The sequence below is a fragment of the Haliaeetus albicilla genome, chromosome 3 (genome assembly GCF_947461875.1).
Source record: "Haliaeetus albicilla chromosome 3, bHalAlb1.1, whole genome shotgun sequence".
NCBI lineage: Eukaryota > Metazoa > Chordata > Aves > Accipitriformes > Accipitridae > Haliaeetus > Haliaeetus albicilla.
The window spans coordinates 64,572,465-64,591,413 of record NC_091485.1 but is presented as its reverse complement, the minus strand read 5'-3'; the positions used below and the strand labels follow the sequence as shown (position 1 = coordinate 64,591,413).

The following is an 18,949-nucleotide window of genomic DNA, read 5'->3' as shown; positions in this document are numbered from 1 at the left end:
CTTCTTAACAGCCTCAATCCTGAAGCTAGATTAAACGAGGCAAATTCTTGTGCCTAAGCCTCACTAAAGGGACTGTGTCACAGATTTTAGGCACCAGAAACCAGCTGGGGATGGCAGCTCATACTTAAATCAAATGACATACTCAAGTAGGGAGGAATGAGAACCTAATGTTCTGCAACAATTTAAAGGGTCTGTTGAGCAATGCACAGGAACTCTGTGTGTATGCCATTCAACCACTTACTTGAAGGATAAAAAGTGCTTAACAGAACTCGTTCATCTAAAACGTGGATCTTTAAATTCTCAGTTCTGCTATTGTCTAACCTGGGCAGTGCATACAACACCCTGGGCACAGGGTTAGCATCTATACAGAGCTGAGCAGGCAAATTTCTGCTGCTGTGTACATTCACAACCAGTCTTGATATCACTCAAAAATAGTAAGTAACAACGTCTTCACTCATTCAAAGCATGTCTGCCACATCAGCGTCATGCAGAAAGAGCTGCCATTTCAACCACTGATAAATCAGACCTTTTACATAGGTGTATCACTGAAGTTTTTATATTTTTCTGTACTTACAAGTAAAATGATCCCTTAATACTTGAAACCATTACTGTGCTTTTCCTCACCAAGACTGAAGTCCATCACAAATGTTTATTGCAGTCTCAATCCCAGTAGGTTTCCAAGGCCTGGCTGGATAAAGCCCTGAGCAGCCTGGTCTGACCTGATTTGAACAGGAGATTGGACTAGAGACGGCCTGACCCTTCTAACCTGAATTATTCTACTAGTCTGTGATTCTATGATATGCTAGTATGTAAAGTAGAACAGGTCCAAAACCAGAGAATTAAATACCCCATCTTGGCCTGTTTCTGTAATCCCATGTTTAGGGCACTCTTCTAAGACATGGGAGACTTTGCTCCAAACCCCCAATCAACATTATGGCTTTCCCGGGTTCCCCAGCAAGGATGCAGCTTGATATCACCTCTAAGGAAATTCAGCAGCAAGCGACCCTGTATGGGGGAGGCTTTCTTATTCCCTTCCCCCCAAACCATATGTTCCTGCTGATTTTCTTATACCAGCAGGAGCAGCTGTCTGACCTCATGGCAAGCCAGTTCAAGGAGCTAAGAGGCAGAAACCCCCCCCCAGCGTTACTTCTTTCTGTTGGTTTAGCTTCCTACCCTGGATTACCATGGGGCCAGACAAATGCCAAGTGCAAGCACATGGGGGCAGGTGAGAATGCACAGCCAGCCTAAGAAGTAAAAGCAACTGCATCTTCCAGCAACTGTCAGCACTAGAACAGTTTAACTGAAATGGCAGGCATTTAATTCTCCCCTTGTACAGCACAGAAACCTGGATACCTGGTTTTACACTGTGCTTAGGAGTTCAAGACTGTAATACTAAATCTATGTTCCCTTTGTGGGTCTGGCCTTCAGGCTTCTGCTAAATAAGCCTAAGATAAAGTTAGTGACTAAACTGAGATGCACTATCTGTTTATGTAAGTGATACAAATTATAGCTTAAAGAAAATATACTGCATCTCACTTCTAAAATGTGGTGACATTTAACAATTTGAGCTACATTGTTCAGTATTTTATGCATATATTTTTCCCAAAGCTGTTCTGACACCATGTAAATGCTCTTTTCAATTTGGGCACAGTAGATGGAAAAGTAATATGCTTACGGTGGGATGTCTGCATTTGATTTGACATATTAAAAACCAAGTTCATTCTTACATAATCAAAATAAAAGTTTTTATTCAGTTCATGATATTTCTGATCGCGTATTCTATTTGCCCAAATACTTATTCCATGTACAGAAACCATAAATACAATGTAAGAGCAGCAAAACAAACTACACCCACTCAAAACAGAAGCAGGGAGACCTTTGTTCACTTCACTGTCCTTCCAAGGAATAGCTGTAATCAGTCTGTCTGCCAAATCGATGCACAAAGTCTGGAAGGGGGAATACTGAGCCGCATCCCACTTTGGGATTCATACTGATGAATTCATCCAAGTTCATCTTGGAGTCTGAAAAAGGACCAGAAAAGGGAAATATTGAAGTTCCTGATGCAGCTTCTGTAGCACACATATACATCTATCAAGAAAATGCCTGAAAAACCCTCTTTGATAGTTCAGTTCAAAATAGTGAAGAGTTCATAGCACACTTGCTGAGCAGCAGTCCAGCAAGATTCTGCAAATTGTATGGTGCTACGAAAACACCTATTTCCAGCCTATGAAATGTTGCTTTTCCCCTGATCCCTCTCTCTGCCCATGGCAATAATCACATCACTAGATCAGTATGCATCCTTAGTCATTAGAAACCAGTATGCACAGGAAAAAGTACGATTTTTGCCTGCAACAGCAGCCTAGAAGGGTCAAGTAGTGTCAGAGAACTGGAGTGCAAATAACAACCAACAGAGAACTGCAATGCAACAGGTGCTTGTAGTCTTCCTGCATTCACACCAATCTGATTACTCAACAGCAGGGGAGATATTATTCCCCCATTATGTTCTGAACCAAAGTCAAGTGAGTCAACTTTTGCACTGACTACAGAGGAACTGGATCAAAGCAGCAGTCAGAACTGGAAGTTACTTAGTGTCTCTCAGAAGTGATCAGCCCCTGGGCAAACCTACCATTTGTTACTCCCCAGACTACAGTATTTGCTTTCCCTCCAGCCCTGAACTTTGTCCTTGCTGTACACCGGCTCACTGCAACGCCAGAATATGCAGACCGGAGGAAATATCTGACGTAACCCAGCCTGTAGCCTAGAGAGATGCTCAGGCAAAGAAGGGCACTAACCTTGGCTGGGGGAAACCACTTTTTTTTGAATCCTGAACCACCGAATGAAGTCAGAGGGGGAAAAGGTTAACTGCCATAGTTTCAAGAGAAAAGTAAGCATGACTGCTCTTTGCCAGGAGTTTCATCTGCTCTGACTCCCGCAGGAGAGGGAGAAACCATTCTGTCCTGTTTGCAGATCCCAGTGAGCTCAGTGCAAAGTGCTGGTGCGCAGTTTTGGCTTTAGGTGCCTCATACATCCCTTTTCTGGAGCTGGCTAGTACAAGCTTTGCTGACTCAGACCCATGCTGATCAGAGGTTTCCGATTCCTCAGCCTATTCAGCTGTGACTGCAAACATCCGTGGGCTTGTTGGTTTATGTTCTCACTCACGATATGCGCAAATAATCTTTTTAAATGCCCATTAAAAGAAAACTGGAAGAGAACGAGTTTAAAGAACAGAGTGGGAGAGCCATTGGATTTACTGTTATAGCTTTCCTGCTTCATTTAAGTATTTATTTTAACATGGATGATTCATGTGCGCATTTAAGGATTAAGAACGAAACAAGAGTAGGCTCTAATGAATGGATTAGAAAATCCATAGGATGGAATTTGCTTCAGCTGCAAAAAGCTTGTGTAATTAGGCTTACCATTATGGACAGCCTAAGCGAGGAAGGGAAGACAATGTTCGGGAATCCCAGACCCAGGAGTCCCAGCCATAATCCAGCCCCCGAAGCCCTCTATTTGCACCACATCTACACTAAGACACAGCTTTGTGATTTGCCTAATCCCAGCTCTCACCACTTCCGAGGTGTGGCCCCAAACTCTTTTCTTGTTAACCTGTTTGGGCTCTGCACGTTGAAAATCTTTATGTTCAGTCAAGCATCCTCCTACTGCTGAAGTGAGTCTGTCAGAACAGGGCCAACTTCTGCCTGACCATGTGGGGATTTAAAATAGCACAAGCCCAGCAATTTGCTGTTGTAGTGCAAGAACAATTAGTAGTGGATAACGGCTCTTGCTTGCTGGTAGACTGGTAAGCCTGTTTTCCAATTCCCAACTTGTCTTTTCCTCCCAGATACTTTTGTTTTAAAATTAATGTGATTCTTCATATAGTTTAAGATTTGAAAGACAAATAATCCCCTGCTTTATGTGCACTGAGCATAGCAGAATAATTTCATAAAACTGTTCTGTGAATGGTAAAGCAGCCCAAAGGGGATTGTTCCAGTAGAGTTACAAACACAGCTGCTGTTGTTAGCAACTTGGAAGTTGGCTGTCACAATGTCTGGAGGAAGTGAAATATTCTCTTAAATTCTGAAGGATTGTGGCAGAGCATAGCACAGTCCATCAGAGAAGCTTAATGAAATGAAAAATTGTTCTAACAAAGAAAACAAGAACATTCCTGTGAAGAGCGGATGGTCTAAGAACCCGTCAGTAGATGGCACTGAAGCAGTATGAGAGCTATCCATAGAAAAAAACATAGCGAGACCTTTCCCGTTTTATTCAATTGAGGAGGTTAACAGTCTCTTTATGCCACTCTTCTTACTCATGTGCTGTATCTGAATGCCATGCATGTTATGTTAGACCTTGCAGCTTTAGGAGACAGCTCTGCAGAAATGCATGAGAACACCACAAAGTTCTTTTTCTGAAGCAGATGAAGGGTAACAAACAGCAGAATTTACAAGAGAGACATCTGGATGCTACAGTTGACAGAGAGGATTTATCCACAAAAGCAAGGAAGAGCATGCTTTATATAATATTTATACAAGGTCAACAGCAGCAGAATTAATTTTTTTAAAATTTACATTACACTTGTAGTTCTCCTCAGGTGTTGTGGCTATTACACTAGCTTGCATTTGTGCACGCTCAGAGCTAACCTTCCTCTTTGACCAAACCCACTTTGTTGTGCACGCACACTCTCAATGAGACCTAGCTGGTGCATTCTGGGATTCTTGCATAATTTTATTTTTTTAATCAAGTCTGACACTTTTGCCACGAGCAGGGACAAAATAAAAGCCCACGTGCTATCAGATGGCATTGTTAGCCATGATACTTGTGGCTTCTGCCAACAGTAGTTGGAAAGCAATGTTTCAGCCAAGCCTCAGCCGGGCTCACAGACCTTGGACTGACTCTACATAGTGACAGCTGCCCAAGGGCTGCTGGAGGTGAGCAAGTCTGAAACAAAGCCTCCAAGATCAGCTCTGCTGCTGCCTAACCTTGGGGGCACCTAAAATACTTAGAATGATGGGCTCTTCAGAGACTTGCGTAGGTGTTTACAGCTCTCTTCAGACCCCCCTCCCTTGCCTCAGCAGGGAGAGAAGTATCATTGCAGGCAGAGTCAAAAAGGCCGTTACCACACTCAGCTGGAGGGTGCTGTCCCCAGAGCTGAGACTTAACTGACTGTGCAAACCATCCTAGTCCATCTGGGTGTAAAACAAAGCTGGTCACCTTAAACTATCTTTCCCAGAATGAGGTGTAATTTCAATACGCCACTCGCAGAATTTAAATACTTCTATCCTTAGATGTACTTTTATTGGCTCTATCCTGACTTGATTCTTTACTTCCACAAAAGCTCATGAAGTAAGGACCTAACTTGACAGACTGGAGTTTTATTCTCACATGAGAGGAACAGAAGTTGCCATGAAGTGCGTATGAGCTACTTGTATCTCTATCAGTACTTCCTTTTGCTTTCACTAAGATCCTACCACCATCTCAGAAATGAGATACAGAAAGAAACTGCAGACATCTGCCTGGCCTCTGTCTAGTAGCTCGCCTGTTACACAGATGTGTCATACACAGTGCCTCCAGAATTTCTCAGCTGTCCTACTCATGCTCTTCAAAACAAAAAACCAAACAAGTAAACCCCCATCATTTATGACTACCAGGGATTTTAATAATAATACAAAGAACCAAAAAGCCTTTACAAATCAATCTTGCCAGTATGCTACCAAACGCCTAGGGAAAACTGAAATTCAAACCAATGCTTTTCAGTGTTAGAGCTGATGCTAACAGTTGTATATAAGCCATAAGACCATCTGTTCTGAGTAATTTTGAAATGCACTGTGCAAGCTGTGATTCTTACACAGACTTGTAGTAAGGAGGGCTGATCTCATCAGGACTCAAACTAAGCAGAATCAGACCTCATTAATTTGTGGAGAGAAGACTTAAAAGAAAACCTCAGCCTGGGCTTGCCAGCCCCAGAATGATGACTCTGTCCACCAAATTGCATCTTCTTAGTTTTTATTATTTGAACAGAATACCAGACTCACCCCTGTTTTCCTTCAATGGGAGGCCACTGCCAACCAGGTAGGACCAGGGGAATCTGCTGCAGCTCAGGTATGCTTATTCCAACAGAGCTGCTTTGAGGATAGGGCTGCGTGAGAAAGCACCATGCACCCAGTTAGGTTAGCCAGCTTCTCTTGGCATGCATGGCAGCAGAGTGGAACAGAGGCCAGAGTAATGCCAATAAGAAACATAGGGGCCTAGCTCTGGGAAATGGCTAGAGCAGGCCAGTTGCAAAAGGCTAACCCTTAGCATGTGAGTTCTGATGAGATATTGAGGAGCCTGAGGGTTTTTTTAGTTGGTTGGTTTGGGATTGTTTGTTTTTTAAAAAAATGCTACAGTTCTTTAAAAAAAAAAATCACCTAGTTCCAGCTTCAATTTTTTTAATCATGGACTGGAATTTATGACTCAAGATAAGCTTATTTTAGAAGGTTTATTTCGCAACCCCATGAGCAGCACAAATACAGTTTAAGAATTATTCCTTTTGAGTTAGTAGTAGGAAAAAAAAATGCTTAATTGGTTACTGACGGAGATTCCTCGATTCAATTCCAAAAGGAATTTCATGGTCATTAAACATTTCCTGGTATACTTCATAAAAAAGGATCACTGCCCAGTATCCTGTCCTAGCTCCACATTGGGAAATTACATTGCCCTACCAATGGTCCTATTTAGCTTACATCTGATTTCGATACTACAGAATTTCCTTTTCCAAAGTGCTATATTCAGGCTTAACAGCTGCTCTGCTCTGGAAGAGGCAATATTTTAGTACCAAGAGCAAACATTCTTGTCTTTTTAAGTTTACTAAAAGCTTTAAAACCAAGTGGGATAAGAAGAGCAGTGTATATAAATATAACTAATATGCTTTAACACATAGAAAATTGTATCAATACAATAGCACTGGAGTGCCGATTATCTTTAAATACCAAGAGTTCATGGGCACATTTCTTTTTAACAGCACAATGCTCATACATTAAAGACTGACACATTTTTATTGTATCTTTTCAGTCTTCAAACATTTGTTTAACATCAAAGAAGACATACAGCAAAGGGAAGTAATATAAAATCCTTGTATGATTTTGTAATCATCTTCTCAAGAACTTAGGAATTTGGCTACTCTAAAAGACAGCAAAAGAGTAACAATTATTATTATTATAACAATAATGCTCTGATCTAAATGTGCCTCAAATAAATTGATACTAAAATAATATGTGGTCAGTTCTGTCAGCCATTACATTGCAGTCACCTCTAACATGAAATATGTAAGCAATTTAATCTTATGCAAACACAAATTAACATGGAAAGCAGAGCACTCTATCTAAGTGAAACGGCAGGGAGAAAACAGTTATCTGCAATGGAATTTGGCATGGACTTGAACATTAATACCCTAAGCTCTTTTATGATAACAAAAGGTCTGCCACCCAGTTTTCCATCAAGTTTAAAATAAGGTGCTTTTATGCCTGATAAAATTGTGCTGAGACATTACTTTACCAGTCTCTAGAAGAAGAGAATTGCCAGTTCCACTTGTTGACAGCAATGCTTTCTAAACCTGTATGTTGGCCTGCAGGACACATGCTCACCTACAGAACTGCATCACTGAAGCACAGCACTTGGATTCAGCTAAAAGTTAAAGCACATGCTTATTCCACAACAGTTAAACCCAGACTCCTCACTGACTTACAGCACTGTGTACACTGAAGCACCCATCATTATATCTCAAGTGAATACAGGGAAGACAAAAAAATAAAGCTGGAGAAACTGGTACTGAAGGAAAGACAACTTGAACTAGACATCCTAGATCTCATACAATCTATTCCTGTTCTGACCCAGATCTTGAAGATACCTAGTGAATGACCTTCCACCTTCAGTGGGTGCAGGGTAACCAGTTTATTTGATCCGCAACATTCAGCCAGCTGACGAGGAGACCAGAGCACATCAGCACAAAGCTGGAATACCGTGTCCAGTTTGGAGCTCCTCAGTATAAAAACAAACAAACAAACAAAAAACCCAACCAAAAAAAACCCAACCCAAACCCCAAAACACTGACATACTGGAATGAGCCCAGAAGAGGAACATCAAGTTGTGTGGGGCAAGAGAACATGATATTCAAGGAGAGGCTGAGAGAACTGGGCTTGTTCAGTCTTAAACAGACAAGACAAATGGGAGACCTTTCTGCTGTCTACACCTACCTGATCAGAGGACAGAAAGAAGATGGAGCCAGAGCCTTCTTGGAGGAGCCTGACAACAGGACAAGAAGCAAAAAAAGCAAGCTGGAACATGGGAAATTCTGGTTACATACTAGGATTTTTTAATTTTTTATTTTTACCATGACAGTGGTCAAATATTGGAACAGATTGCCTAGAAAGGTGGTAAAATCTCCATCCCTGGAGGTGTTCAAAACTAGACTGGACAGAGCCCTAAGGAACCCCTGTTTTGAGCAGGTGTTGGACTGGATGACCTATGGATGTTTCTTTCAGCATGGCAAGGTACAGAGCAAAGAAATAAAGCATAAGAGGAATTAAGATCTATGTATCTTTCACTAACTACCAACATCACACAGACAATCTGGAGGTTGGTTGAGACCATGTGGCTGCTGCTCATCAGTAAGGTAAAGCTTGGCCAAGCAAGACAGGTAAGGGGAGAGTTACAGGGTTTGCAGTTATGGAGTCATTCACTGTAGCTGGAGGTACATGTACACATCTGCAACTGAGTCATTCTGTAACTTACTATCCACAAGTAATGTTTTCTACTCTTTTGAGTAGAATTTTTTCACCTTCCTGGTCTGGTCTGATCTATATTCCTCACACTTTCATTAGCTCTAAACTATCACAACAATAAGGTTTCCACAGGCAAAAAGTCCTTAGCTCTTAGGGGGCTCCAGCTAACAGTGAACTGTGAATTGCAGCTTGGGCATTCTCCACTCACTACACTACCTTTGCATAAAGCTTTATTGGAGATAAGGACCAAGACATACAATTTAAGGTGCTTCATAACCTGGATTGTCTAGAAAACACCTAAAGCTTCACAATGAAGACCACATCTGTGCTCCTGCCCACATTCATAATTCATTTCTACTCTAGTGTGAAACACCAAGCTTCCTTAGAAGCCAAAGCAGAGATTGAGAATTAACTTCCCAGAAACTTAAACCCACAATAAACTTGGACCTAAACACACAACATGTTTCTTTGACCCTGCCTTCTCCAATGTAAATACATAGCAGTACTGCCTTATTAAAAAAAGCAACAAAACCAAACATGCGGAGCAATAACATGAAAACTCTTTCAAAGCAAGACTTCACCACACTTTTCTCCATCTGGGAAGAAAATGAAAGAACAAACAAACACATGGTGAATGTTAGCCAGCTTGCCAAGCACATGATTAGAATAAGCTGAAATGCTGTGTGATAAGAGTGGTTTAAGTGGTTCTACAGAATAGAAGAGATGGCAAGTCTTTACTTCTCTGCTTGGCCCAGAGGTTATTACCTAGACGATCACTTAAAGAGGCTTAAAGGCTTGGGGAAAAATTTGCTAACTTGCCAGTTTGCCTTAAAGTGCCCTCGGGTTCATTCACCTGGTAGAAAAACCTCAAACATCTCGTGCAGGCAAACCCAGCACACTGAGCCTGAAAACTTCCTCCTGTCAAAATAACCTGCTCTGGCAGGATGGGACCTGCCAGCTAAAGTGTGGTATAATCACTGTATTAAAAATTCACTTTTGTGGCCCTAAGCAAATTATTTGGCCTCTTTGCTTCAGTTCCCTGCCGTAACGAGAGAAAAGTATTACTTACCTCTCGATCTCTGCTCAGTTTATGAAGATCAGTAATTAATGTTTGATAACGGTAAATGCCAGGAGGCATGCTAGACTTTACATATTCAGAAAAGGAAGTGCCAAATGCTTCATAGCCCTATTTTTTTCCCATATGAAATAATAAGCTAGCCGAATGTGCTTCCAGACACGTTATGGAAGCATATTTATTTCTTGTGCATCTTGGACTATGTCATTCAACACTCTAAGCAGGAAAAAGGAGCTCCGGCAGCTTACCTGCAGTTTCAATGCAAGGGTATGAAGGGGGAGGTTTCTGCCATTTCCCATTTGCATCCTTCATATGAGATCTATCTGAAGCAAACGTCTTCAAGTACAAATCTGCTCGAACCATTCTGATTTTCCTAAATAATAATGCAAAATTGTATCAAAAGATGCGTGTATACAAGACTGCATTAGTTACTTAGAACAAGAGCCCCTTTCTCCCATCAAGGAGTATTAATTTCATTAAATACAAAAATCAGCAATATCATGCCAAGCAGTTAATTGGTTAACAAGAAACTACAGTAGAAAAGAAAAGGGCTTTTTATGACTAAGGTTAAGAGCTTCAGAAAAATAATGCAGTATGTTTATTTTACTGGTGTATAGCAAAAAAATTCTGTCACTATGTATCGACAAAGAGAACTTCAATTTCGTGAAATAACTTTCATGGTCTTTATCTTTTACATCATCACCTGCGAAATTCTGGATGAAGGCTGTCATCCAGCCTAAAGGCCTCCACACTGTACACGTCAAAAGGACACGGAAACGGCAACACTGTGTCAAGATCATAAATGAAGTTCTGCTTCCCACTGGAAACATGAAGTAGAATAACATGGTAGTCCTGGGAAGAAGGGTAATTGCCATTAATTAAACAGCTGTTAATGAGAAACTGGCAAATGCAGGGGGAAAAAAATGCTTCCTAAAAGCAGAAGCTACAGATCCCTTTCTCTAAATCCTGCTTTCTGGCCTTCAAGAGGTTAAGCCTGTAACATTTTTGGTACCAGGAGAGAGATTTCCTAATGCCTGTCTCACCCATTGTGCTTTTGAAGAAACCTTGGTGATCTCCCCATTCCTTTGCAGCCTCCTTTCATTTAAGCTTGGACAGCTAAACTGAAGTGTACGCTGCTCCTAAGAAAACACCAAATCTCTTTCATATCCCACACCAAACCACAAAAGTTGAGTGCGGTAAGCATTTTCGGCTTAGACCCAGTCCTAAATAAAAGCTCACAACGATATATGACGATAGATTAACATCAAAATTATCTAGTAATCTTTTTTAATAAGAGATGTTGTACCTGTTGCAGTAACGTGGTCTGTGAATTTGAGTGCCAAGTGTTTAGCTGCCAGAAGCAGCTGAAAAAACAGCATGCAACTGAAAAAGCAGTGAACGGCTCAGATCAAGAGGACCATAAGAGTCAGACAAATTCTTGTAGTAGCTTTTGAAGCTTCAAAAAAACACCTGTGGGTACTGTATCACACTTTTTCAAGCTAACTATTTTGTCTTGACACTTAGGTTCTGAGGTGCAGTTTTATTTCTTAACATGTAAGAAGCATAGGTGTGGTGGAGGTTTCCAGAAATTGGAGTTACTTATGTTAGGTGCCAGGTACGTACACTGCTCTTTTCCAAAATTAAATTGAAGGTAGCTGCTAACAGCTTACTAAAGCTTACATTAAATCCACTCTCAAAAAAAGTTTCAAGCACTGTCTTTTGACACTTTCAATATTAAACGAAACCACAGAGGGATTGGAATGAAAAAGATCTTGGGCAAGCTATTTTGCCAGACCAAGATACACATACAACTCCATGCCACAATATTTAGAAGAATCTGTTACAGAGGATTAGAAAAACTAACTACAAGCTTTACATATCCTACGATCCACTGAACTACATTCATTGATCAAATGACACTCCAAAGCAGCCATTTATGGGCCTGTTTAATTGCTAACACCTGAATACATATAACGTTTATATTTTTCTACCCTCTGTTGGGCCTACATGGATATTTTTATCCATCTACTTCTTACAAGTACAGACACCTACTTAAAACTCAACAAAGCTGGTAGCCTCAACAATATCCAGATAATAATTTTCACAAATCTGTTATGTACTCTTACCAACGTTAAGGTTTGTCACCTGTAGATTTTACTGGCTGTCTCGCTGTTAATTTATTACAAATGGTAAAAGGGAGCACCAGCTTTAGGCTCTTAATAAATCCGTTGTAAAAGAATAGTAAATAGTACTACAAAACTACAGAATGGTTGAGATTGGAAGGGACATCTGCAGGTCACCTGGTCCAACCCCTCTGCTCAAGCAGGGACACCTAGGGCCAACTGACCAGGACCGTGCCCAGACAGCTTCTAAATATCTCCAAGGATGGAGACTCCACAACCTTCCTGGGCAACCTGCTCCAGTGCTCCATCACTCTCACAGTAAAAAAGTGTTTCTTTATGTTCAGATGGAACAGTTTGTTACTGTAAAGATGGCTGACGCTACCCATGTCTGATCCTGCAGCTATCAACTACAGAAGCATGCACTTGAAATTACTGAGAGAGAACAGAATGCTTTACCCAGACAACAGGCTCATCTCCATGTCCTGATTTCTGCTTCCAGAGTGGAATCTGAAAGTTTTAAGTGAATAAATCTTAAGTGAATAAAACCTTTCAGACTAACGTGGATTAATTTCAGGTTAACTGGTTAGTTCTTTGCTAACTTATCCACCTCATCAGCTTACATCTGTGTGGCAGTCAGAAAATTTTCTCTAGCTTGTATCTTTCAGGAGCATGAAGTTGGAGATACTATTCCGGACCACATAATATAGTCAGTCTCCTAAACTGACAGATTACAGGGAATAATTACCCCCACAGCTCACAGGGATGTCATGGCTCTTCCCATGGTCCTGAATGCACCAGATAACTAAAAGATCTCACCTGGTGTGGTTTGCATGCCTCTGAGCCAAAGCGAGCTACAAGAGGGTTTTGGACCGTGTCCCACCTACGTCAGTCTGTGGCCTAAAGGCCCAGGACCACATCCCAGAGCTCATGGATAGCTGTGTTGGACTGTGGTTAAGAGGCCTGGGCCCACGTCTCACCTATGCTGGGCTGTGGTCTAAAGGCCCGGGACCACGTCTCACCTACACGGGGCTGCGGTCTGAAGGCCCGAACTTCTCCGCAGCTGCATTCAGATCCCATCTCAGTGACTCACCATCCTCCTGTCATTGGAGATGAAAACCGCATAGAATTCTTCTAAAGGATATTGATGCTGACTCCTGATGTAGTCACAAAGCTTCCAAACATTTTCTTCGCTGTAAAACACAAGAACTGATTATTTCTTCCCCCCCGCCCCCGCCTCCCCAACTTCATTTCCAGAGACCAGAAGCCAGCCGAGAGGCGATACCTGCTGGGAAGCCGCCCAGCGTGAGCTCCGTTTGCGGCCGGAGCCTCCCCGGGTCCCGCACCTGTCTAAGACCGGCCTCCGAGCCCCGGCGCAGGCCGACACCGCGCCCCATCGCCGCTAACGGCTCTCGCTGACCCAGCGCCTCACGGCGGCGGGGGCGGGGGGGGCGGCCGCCTCACGGCGCGGGGAAGGGGGGGGGGGAATGTCGGCCGCCTCACGGCGCGGGGAAGGGGGGGGGGATGTCGGCCGCCTCACGGCTCCCGCCTGCCCCGTCCCCCGTCGGCCCTTACCAGTAGCAGCTGGTGTAGGCGCAGGCGGGGCGGGGCGGCACCGCCGCTTCGTAGGCGGCCGCCGGCCGCGCCATTGCCGGCCTCGGCGGGGGGGCGAGGGCGGCGCAGGAAGTGCTGGGCGCGGCGGGAGCCGCCGGCTGCGCCTTCCCGGAGGAAACGCGGCCGCGCGGCGGGACCGCCATCCCGGCTCGCCTCGGGGCGCTTTTACCCGGGAACCGCCGCCAGGAGCTGCGCCGGGGGTGGGGGAAGCGCGGCGGACTGGCGGGCGGGCGGGGGGGGGGGGGGGGGGGCGAGGAGCCGCGCCGCCGCGGCCGCGCGGGCGAGCGGCTCCTTTAAGCGACGTTCCCGGCAAGCGCGGAGGCCCCGCCCCCTGCCGGCGGGAAGCGGCGGCAGGGGGCGGGCACAGCGCACGCCGCCGAGCCAATCCCGCGCCGGCAAGGCAAACTGCTCCAACTTTTTACGCGCCAAGAATCTTGAACGGCCCTAGCGCGGCGCGTGTCCCTCCGCCGCCCGGGCCGGGACTAGCTGCCGGAGGGAAAAGCGACGGCGGGGCGAGCGCGGGCGGGGCGGGGGGCGCGGCGGCGGCCCGCTGCGAGGGCGGGCGGCGGGGGAGCCGCCGGGGCCCTCGGGGCGGGCGGAAGGAAGGAGGGACGGCAGGAAGGCGGCGGGGCGGAGGGATCCGGCGGGAGGGCGGCGACCGAGCGGTGCGCGGGCTGCAGCGGCGGCAGGAGCTGCTGCGGGGCCGGCGCGTCCCCCAGTCGCCGCCGCCGCCGCCTCAGAGCGCTCCGCCATGGTGGTCTTGCGGAGCGGCGCCGCCCGCCCGCCCGAGCCGGCGGCCCACGACGGCCGCAGCCGCCGCCGCCCCCCCTTCGACCTCCTGGACTCCAGCTCCGAGTTCATCTCCTTGGAGCCCCCCTCGCTCAGCAGCCGCCGCATCTGGACGCGCTCCGGGGCCGCCTCGGCCGCCGCCAGGGCCGCGGGACACAGGGGCAGCGGGAGAGCCGATGAGGCCGTGAGTACCCGGCGGGGCGGGGGGGGGGGCGGGGTTTAAACCCCGGGTCCGCGGGGAGACGGGCCTCGGCCCGGCGGGGCAGGCGCTGGGCTGTGGGCCCGGGGCGGCGAGAAGCCCGGGGGCTGCGCGGCGGGGGCAGCTGTCGCCGGGGGCTGCTGGTGCCGGCCGGGAGCCTTCGGGAGGTGCTGGGGAGGGGGCGGTGCGGCGAGCGGGGAAGGCCGAGCCCCCGCGCAGAAGCACCGGAGAGCGGTGTCACGTGGAGGAAAAAATGGGGGCGGGGGGGTGTATTTGGGGTCAGCGCCTACAGCTGCGGTCGGTTGCGTTGTCGCCTGTGAAGAAGCAGGCGGGGTCGCCGGCCGGGCCCCCCCAGCCCCGCCACCCGTTTCTGGTCACCCTGCGGCTGACGGGGGGCTCGGCACAACCTCTGGTCCGGGGGACCGGTGACAGACAGTGCCTGGGTCGCCTGCTGCCCTGTGAATGTAAACTTCCTGTGTCACTGTATGGTTTGGGGTGTTACCTGTATTTCCCCTTCCCCGCTGACTTTGATTAAATTTGTTACCTAAAAAGTTATCTTAAAAAGATGTTAGAGACTGCTTGCTTTTGTGGTGGATAGACCCTGGCTGAACTCTGGGCACCCACCAAAGCCACTCTCGCTCCCCCTCCTCAGCTGGACAGGGGAGTGAAAATATAACAAAAGGCTTGTGGGTCGAGATAAGGACAAGAGAGAACGCTTGCCAATTACCGTCATGGGCAAAACAGACTTGACTTGGGGAAAATTAACTCAATTTATTGCCAATCAACCAGAGTAGGGTAATGAGAAATAAACCCAAATCTTAATATACCTTCCCCCCACCCCTCCCTTCTTCCCCGGCACAACTTCACTCCCAGATTCTCTACCTGCCCCCCGCAGCGGCACAGGGGGACGGGGAATGGGTTTTACAGTCAGTTCATCACACATTATTTCTGCTGCTTCATCCTCCTCAGGGGCAGGACTCCTCACACTCTTCCTCCGCTCCAGCATGGGGTCCCACCCACAGGAGACAGTCCTCCACGAACTTCTCCAACGTGGGTCCTTCCCACGAGCTGCAGTTCTTCATGAACTGCTCCAGCAATGGGTCCCTTCCATGGGTTGCAGTCCTTCAGGAGCACACTGCTCCAGCGTGGGTCCCCCACGGGGTCACAAGTCCTGCCAGAAAACCTGCTCCGTGGGCTCCTCTCTCCACAGATCCGCAGGTCCTGCCAGGAGCCTGCTCCAGCGTGGGGTTCCCACAGGGTCACAGCCTCCTTCGGGCACCCACCTGCTCCAGCGTGGGGTCCTCCCCAGGCTGCAGGTGGATATCTGCTCCACCATGGACCTCCCTGGGCTGCAGGAGGACAGCCTGCCTCACCATGGTCTTCACCATGGGCTGCAGGGGAATCTCTGCTCCAGCGCCTGGAGCACCTCCTCCCCCTCCTTCTGCACTGACCTGGGGGTCTGCAGGGTTGTTTCTCTTACATGTTCTCACTCCTCCGTCCAGCTGCTGTTTCTGTCTGTCCCACAACTTTTTTTTCCTTTTTAAAAATGTTATCACAGAGGTGTTACCACTATCGCTGATTGGCTCGGCCTGGGCCAGTGGCGGGTCCGTCTTGGAGCCAGCTGGTATTGGCTCTGTTGGACATGGGAAGCTTCCAGCAGCTTCTTACAGAAGCCACCCCTGTAACCCCCCTGCTACCAAAACCTTGCCACACAAAGCCAATACAACTTTAATTGTGGTAACGCTCGCAGAGAGAGCGCTCACTGTGTTGATGAGAAGAATGCATCAAAAACAGCGCTTGGCATAAAATGTATGTGACCTATGACTGTGTCCTAGCTGGCCTGAAGTGCCTGTGAAGTACTCCTTTGTCAAGCGTATATAGGTGCTACTGTAGATGCTTTAAAAACAAAGCTCTGTTTAGAAATCAGGACTAATTTGTACTTAATGAAAGCACTTAAGTCTGTAACCTAAAGTGGTGAAAATTTTAAACTTTTTATAATTTTAATCTACTTTAGTAGAAAAGAGACAACTTGCATGATTATAAAGGGTGTTAAGTGGTTTGCCCTATCTGCATCTCAGTGTTGCTTCTTTAATAACTGAACCATTTCACTTTAAGAAGTTCATTGATTTTAATGTAGCCTTCAAAAGCTGAAGTTCTTCTCTGCTCTTTCCAAGTCAGGCTCCTCTCTGCAGGGTGTCCTGCATTTCCATGACAAATAAGGCAGACCAGATCCAACTCTGAAGTGGTCTGCTCTTCAGGGGAGCCCTGCCTTCGAGTGATGCTTGTAGTGGGCTCTGTTTCCTTCCAGCAGAACTCATTCAGGATTTTCAGTTGCATGGGTTAATTTTTTTTTTTTTCATTCTTTTCAAGACTACTGAACTAAGAAGGAAGAAATCCTGGGGGGGGGGGGGGGGGGTGTTTGGTTTTTTTTTTAGTTTGCAAACAGTCATGGAATCTGCTTAAAGATCACTGCTTTGCTTTTGCAGTCTACACTAGAAATGGTTGTCAGAGGCTACAGGGAATTCAGCTGCCTGTTGCACCCGAGGGAAGGCTGTGCAAAGTTAGGCAGATAAAACAGCTGGCACGTGTTCTCAGTGTGGAGAACAGGAATGAGGAAGCTAAATGTAAAATTTCACTGACACCAAAGCAGAATCATCATTATGAAGTTGGCTGTAAGGCTCTTTTTTTGTTTTGGTTTCTTTATTATTTTTTTTCCTCCTTTTTCCAGGCCTTTCTCATGCTTTGAGGCATGGAGTCGTTCTTACCTCTTTTGCAGGATGGCTGGGCTCTGCTGGAGTGTTGTAACTGCAGAGACAGTGCAGAAGTGCCCTAGGTGACAGAGATGATGGTGCTGGTGCTAGCTGCGTGTTCAAGTCCTCATGCCTCTTTCCTAACTCGTTGATGTGCAAGGACTTGGCGGTGGCAGCAGCTTTTGCAGTTTTTCTGGTATCAGCAAGCGGTTTGTCTCTAGTTATTCAGCTTATTTTATCCACAGAGACTAAGGAGCATACAGCAGAAAGTCGTAAGGTAAACCAGCATCTGATGGGTTTATCCTCTTCCAAGTTCCCAGTCCCAAGGAATTCCATGACAGATCCAAAGTGGCTACTGTCCCTTTGGAAGCTGTGTATCTGCAGGTCTGTAACCCTGGTTAATCCCCCAAGTTGAACAAGATTGTTGTCTTGTGATGTGTATTTGAGGGTATTGTGCTCTTGAGTGCCCTTTTTGTCTGGGCAGAGTGGAAACTGGCACTTTTCCAGGCTAAGCCTTCATGAGTTGTCTGTGTAGGGACCTCAGCATCAGAGCTCACGGCCTTGTTGCCTAAGCACGTTTATCTGTTCTGATAGTCCTTCAACATAAGAGTTACTTCCTCAGAGATACCAGGTAGCTAAACACATTTTTTCTAAAAAGACTTTTTAGAAACAATTGCTAATCACTTCCTATAGCATGAGAAAAGTAACAAAATACGAAATGCTTTCACAATTTTAAATACTTCACAGAAAGATCTCCCAGGTCGCTATACTGGCTTTTTTCTAACATCTGTGCTGACATTCTCAAAATGTTTGTTCTTCTTTCAGTCTGGGATTTGGCCCAGAGATTTGTGAAGTGCATTATTGCAGTCGTCTTTTAACTGATATGGCAAACCTTAAGATTTCTCCCAAGGAGTATTTACTTCTAGATCAATGAAGCAGAAGTAGCCAAAGCGACAGTTATAATTCGTGTATCTTGGAGTTTAAGCAAGCTAAATCTCCCAACTTTGGCGTCTTAATTTCACCAGTGATGATGTATTTAGAAATAAAGCCTATTACTTAAAAAGTTGTCCTTATTTGAAAGTGCTGTATGTTCAGAATAGCTGAATGTGGTAGCTGTATGAACAGTACAAATGGCCTGATCCTTCTTCCCTTTCTGGCTGATCAGGATGAAAACCCATTTTTGGAAAATACATGCGCACACACATGTGCACACACGCACGCGTAAATGTAACATTGATCCCTGTATTGTTTGGTGTTGGGCCCCCAGTTTGCTGGTATTGAGCCCCCACGTGTGCGCCCACACACACGCACGTGGGTGCCTCTGCCCACCGGTGCTTCCCCGCTGCCTTTTGTTGATGCAGATTAGCCTTTAATCATGTAACCTAACTTTAGAGGTAGTTCCCAGGCACGCCTGTAGATTTTGTAGGACAATACATAAGCCACAGTCGTACCAGCGGTAGGAATCCTATGAGTACATTTGCAGGTGAGAGAACATCATTATTTCTTGGTCTAGGTGGTTTTTTTTCTAGTTGTCTTAGTGACAAATGCTGAAAGTATTGGTTGAAGTCTATATACTCCTGTGTGTGAGTGTGCACAAAAACCTGCCTTCTTTGAATAAACCTAGGGCTCTGTCAAATTAAAAA

At 45.9% G+C, this 18,949-nt stretch overlaps 2 protein-coding genes across 10 annotated transcripts in view; one reads left to right on the top strand and one right to left on the bottom strand.

The window, feature by feature from the left end:
• Positions 1–1,728: 1,728 nt before the first annotated feature.
• On the bottom strand, positions 1,729–13,761 carry NTAQ1 (N-terminal glutamine amidase 1). 9 transcript variants are annotated; one of them, XM_069779995.1, is made up of 8 exons: positions 13,530–13,761; positions 13,048–13,147; positions 12,414–12,464; positions 10,878–10,973; positions 10,538–10,686; positions 10,083–10,207; positions 8,232–8,312; positions 1,729–2,021 (listed from the first exon to the last, which is right to left on the bottom strand). In XM_069779995.1, exons 1-7 carry the CDS (start codon positions 13,709–13,711, stop codon positions 8,236–8,238), a joined length of 780 nt encoding a protein of 259 aa, XP_069636096.1. In that variant the 5' UTR covers positions 13,712–13,761; the 3' UTR covers positions 1,729–2,021; positions 8,232–8,235. The 9 variants fall into 9 exon arrangements, with proteins under 9 accessions (XP_069636096.1, XP_069636098.1, XP_069636095.1 ...); XM_069779997.1 differs by having other exon boundaries at positions 8,232–8,280; positions 13,530–13,760; XM_069779996.1 differs by lacking the exon at positions 1,729–2,021 and adding an exon at positions 2,029–7,160 and having other exon boundaries at positions 8,232–8,280.
• Positions 13,762–13,862: 101 nt separating this feature from the next.
• Positions 13,863–18,949, top strand: part of ATAD2 (ATPase family AAA domain containing 2) — a 39,522-nt gene continuing 34,435 nt past the window's right edge. Inside the window, exon 1 of the mRNA XM_069779993.1 lies at positions 13,863–14,541. Within this exon, the coding sequence (XP_069636094.1) occupies positions 14,320–14,541 (222 nt within the window). The 5' untranslated portion in view covers positions 13,863–14,319. The remainder of the gene's footprint in view (positions 14,542–18,949) is intronic.

Bases quoted from the DNA above. Each gene is read 5' to 3' on its own strand.
- NTAQ1 (XM_069779994.1), bottom strand. From the start codon at position 13,711: ATGGCGGTCCCGCCGCGCGGCCGCGTTTCCTCCGGGAAGGCGCAGCCG. The intron at 12,465-13,047 runs GTGAGTCACTGA...TAAAACTTTCAG, and splicing joins TCTCCAATGACAGGAGGATG to ATTCCACTCTGGAAGCAGAA. The intron at 2,022-10,082 runs GTAAGCTGCCGG...GTCCTTTTTCAG, and splicing joins CCCTTGCATTGAAACTGCAG to ACTCCAAGATGAACTTGGAT.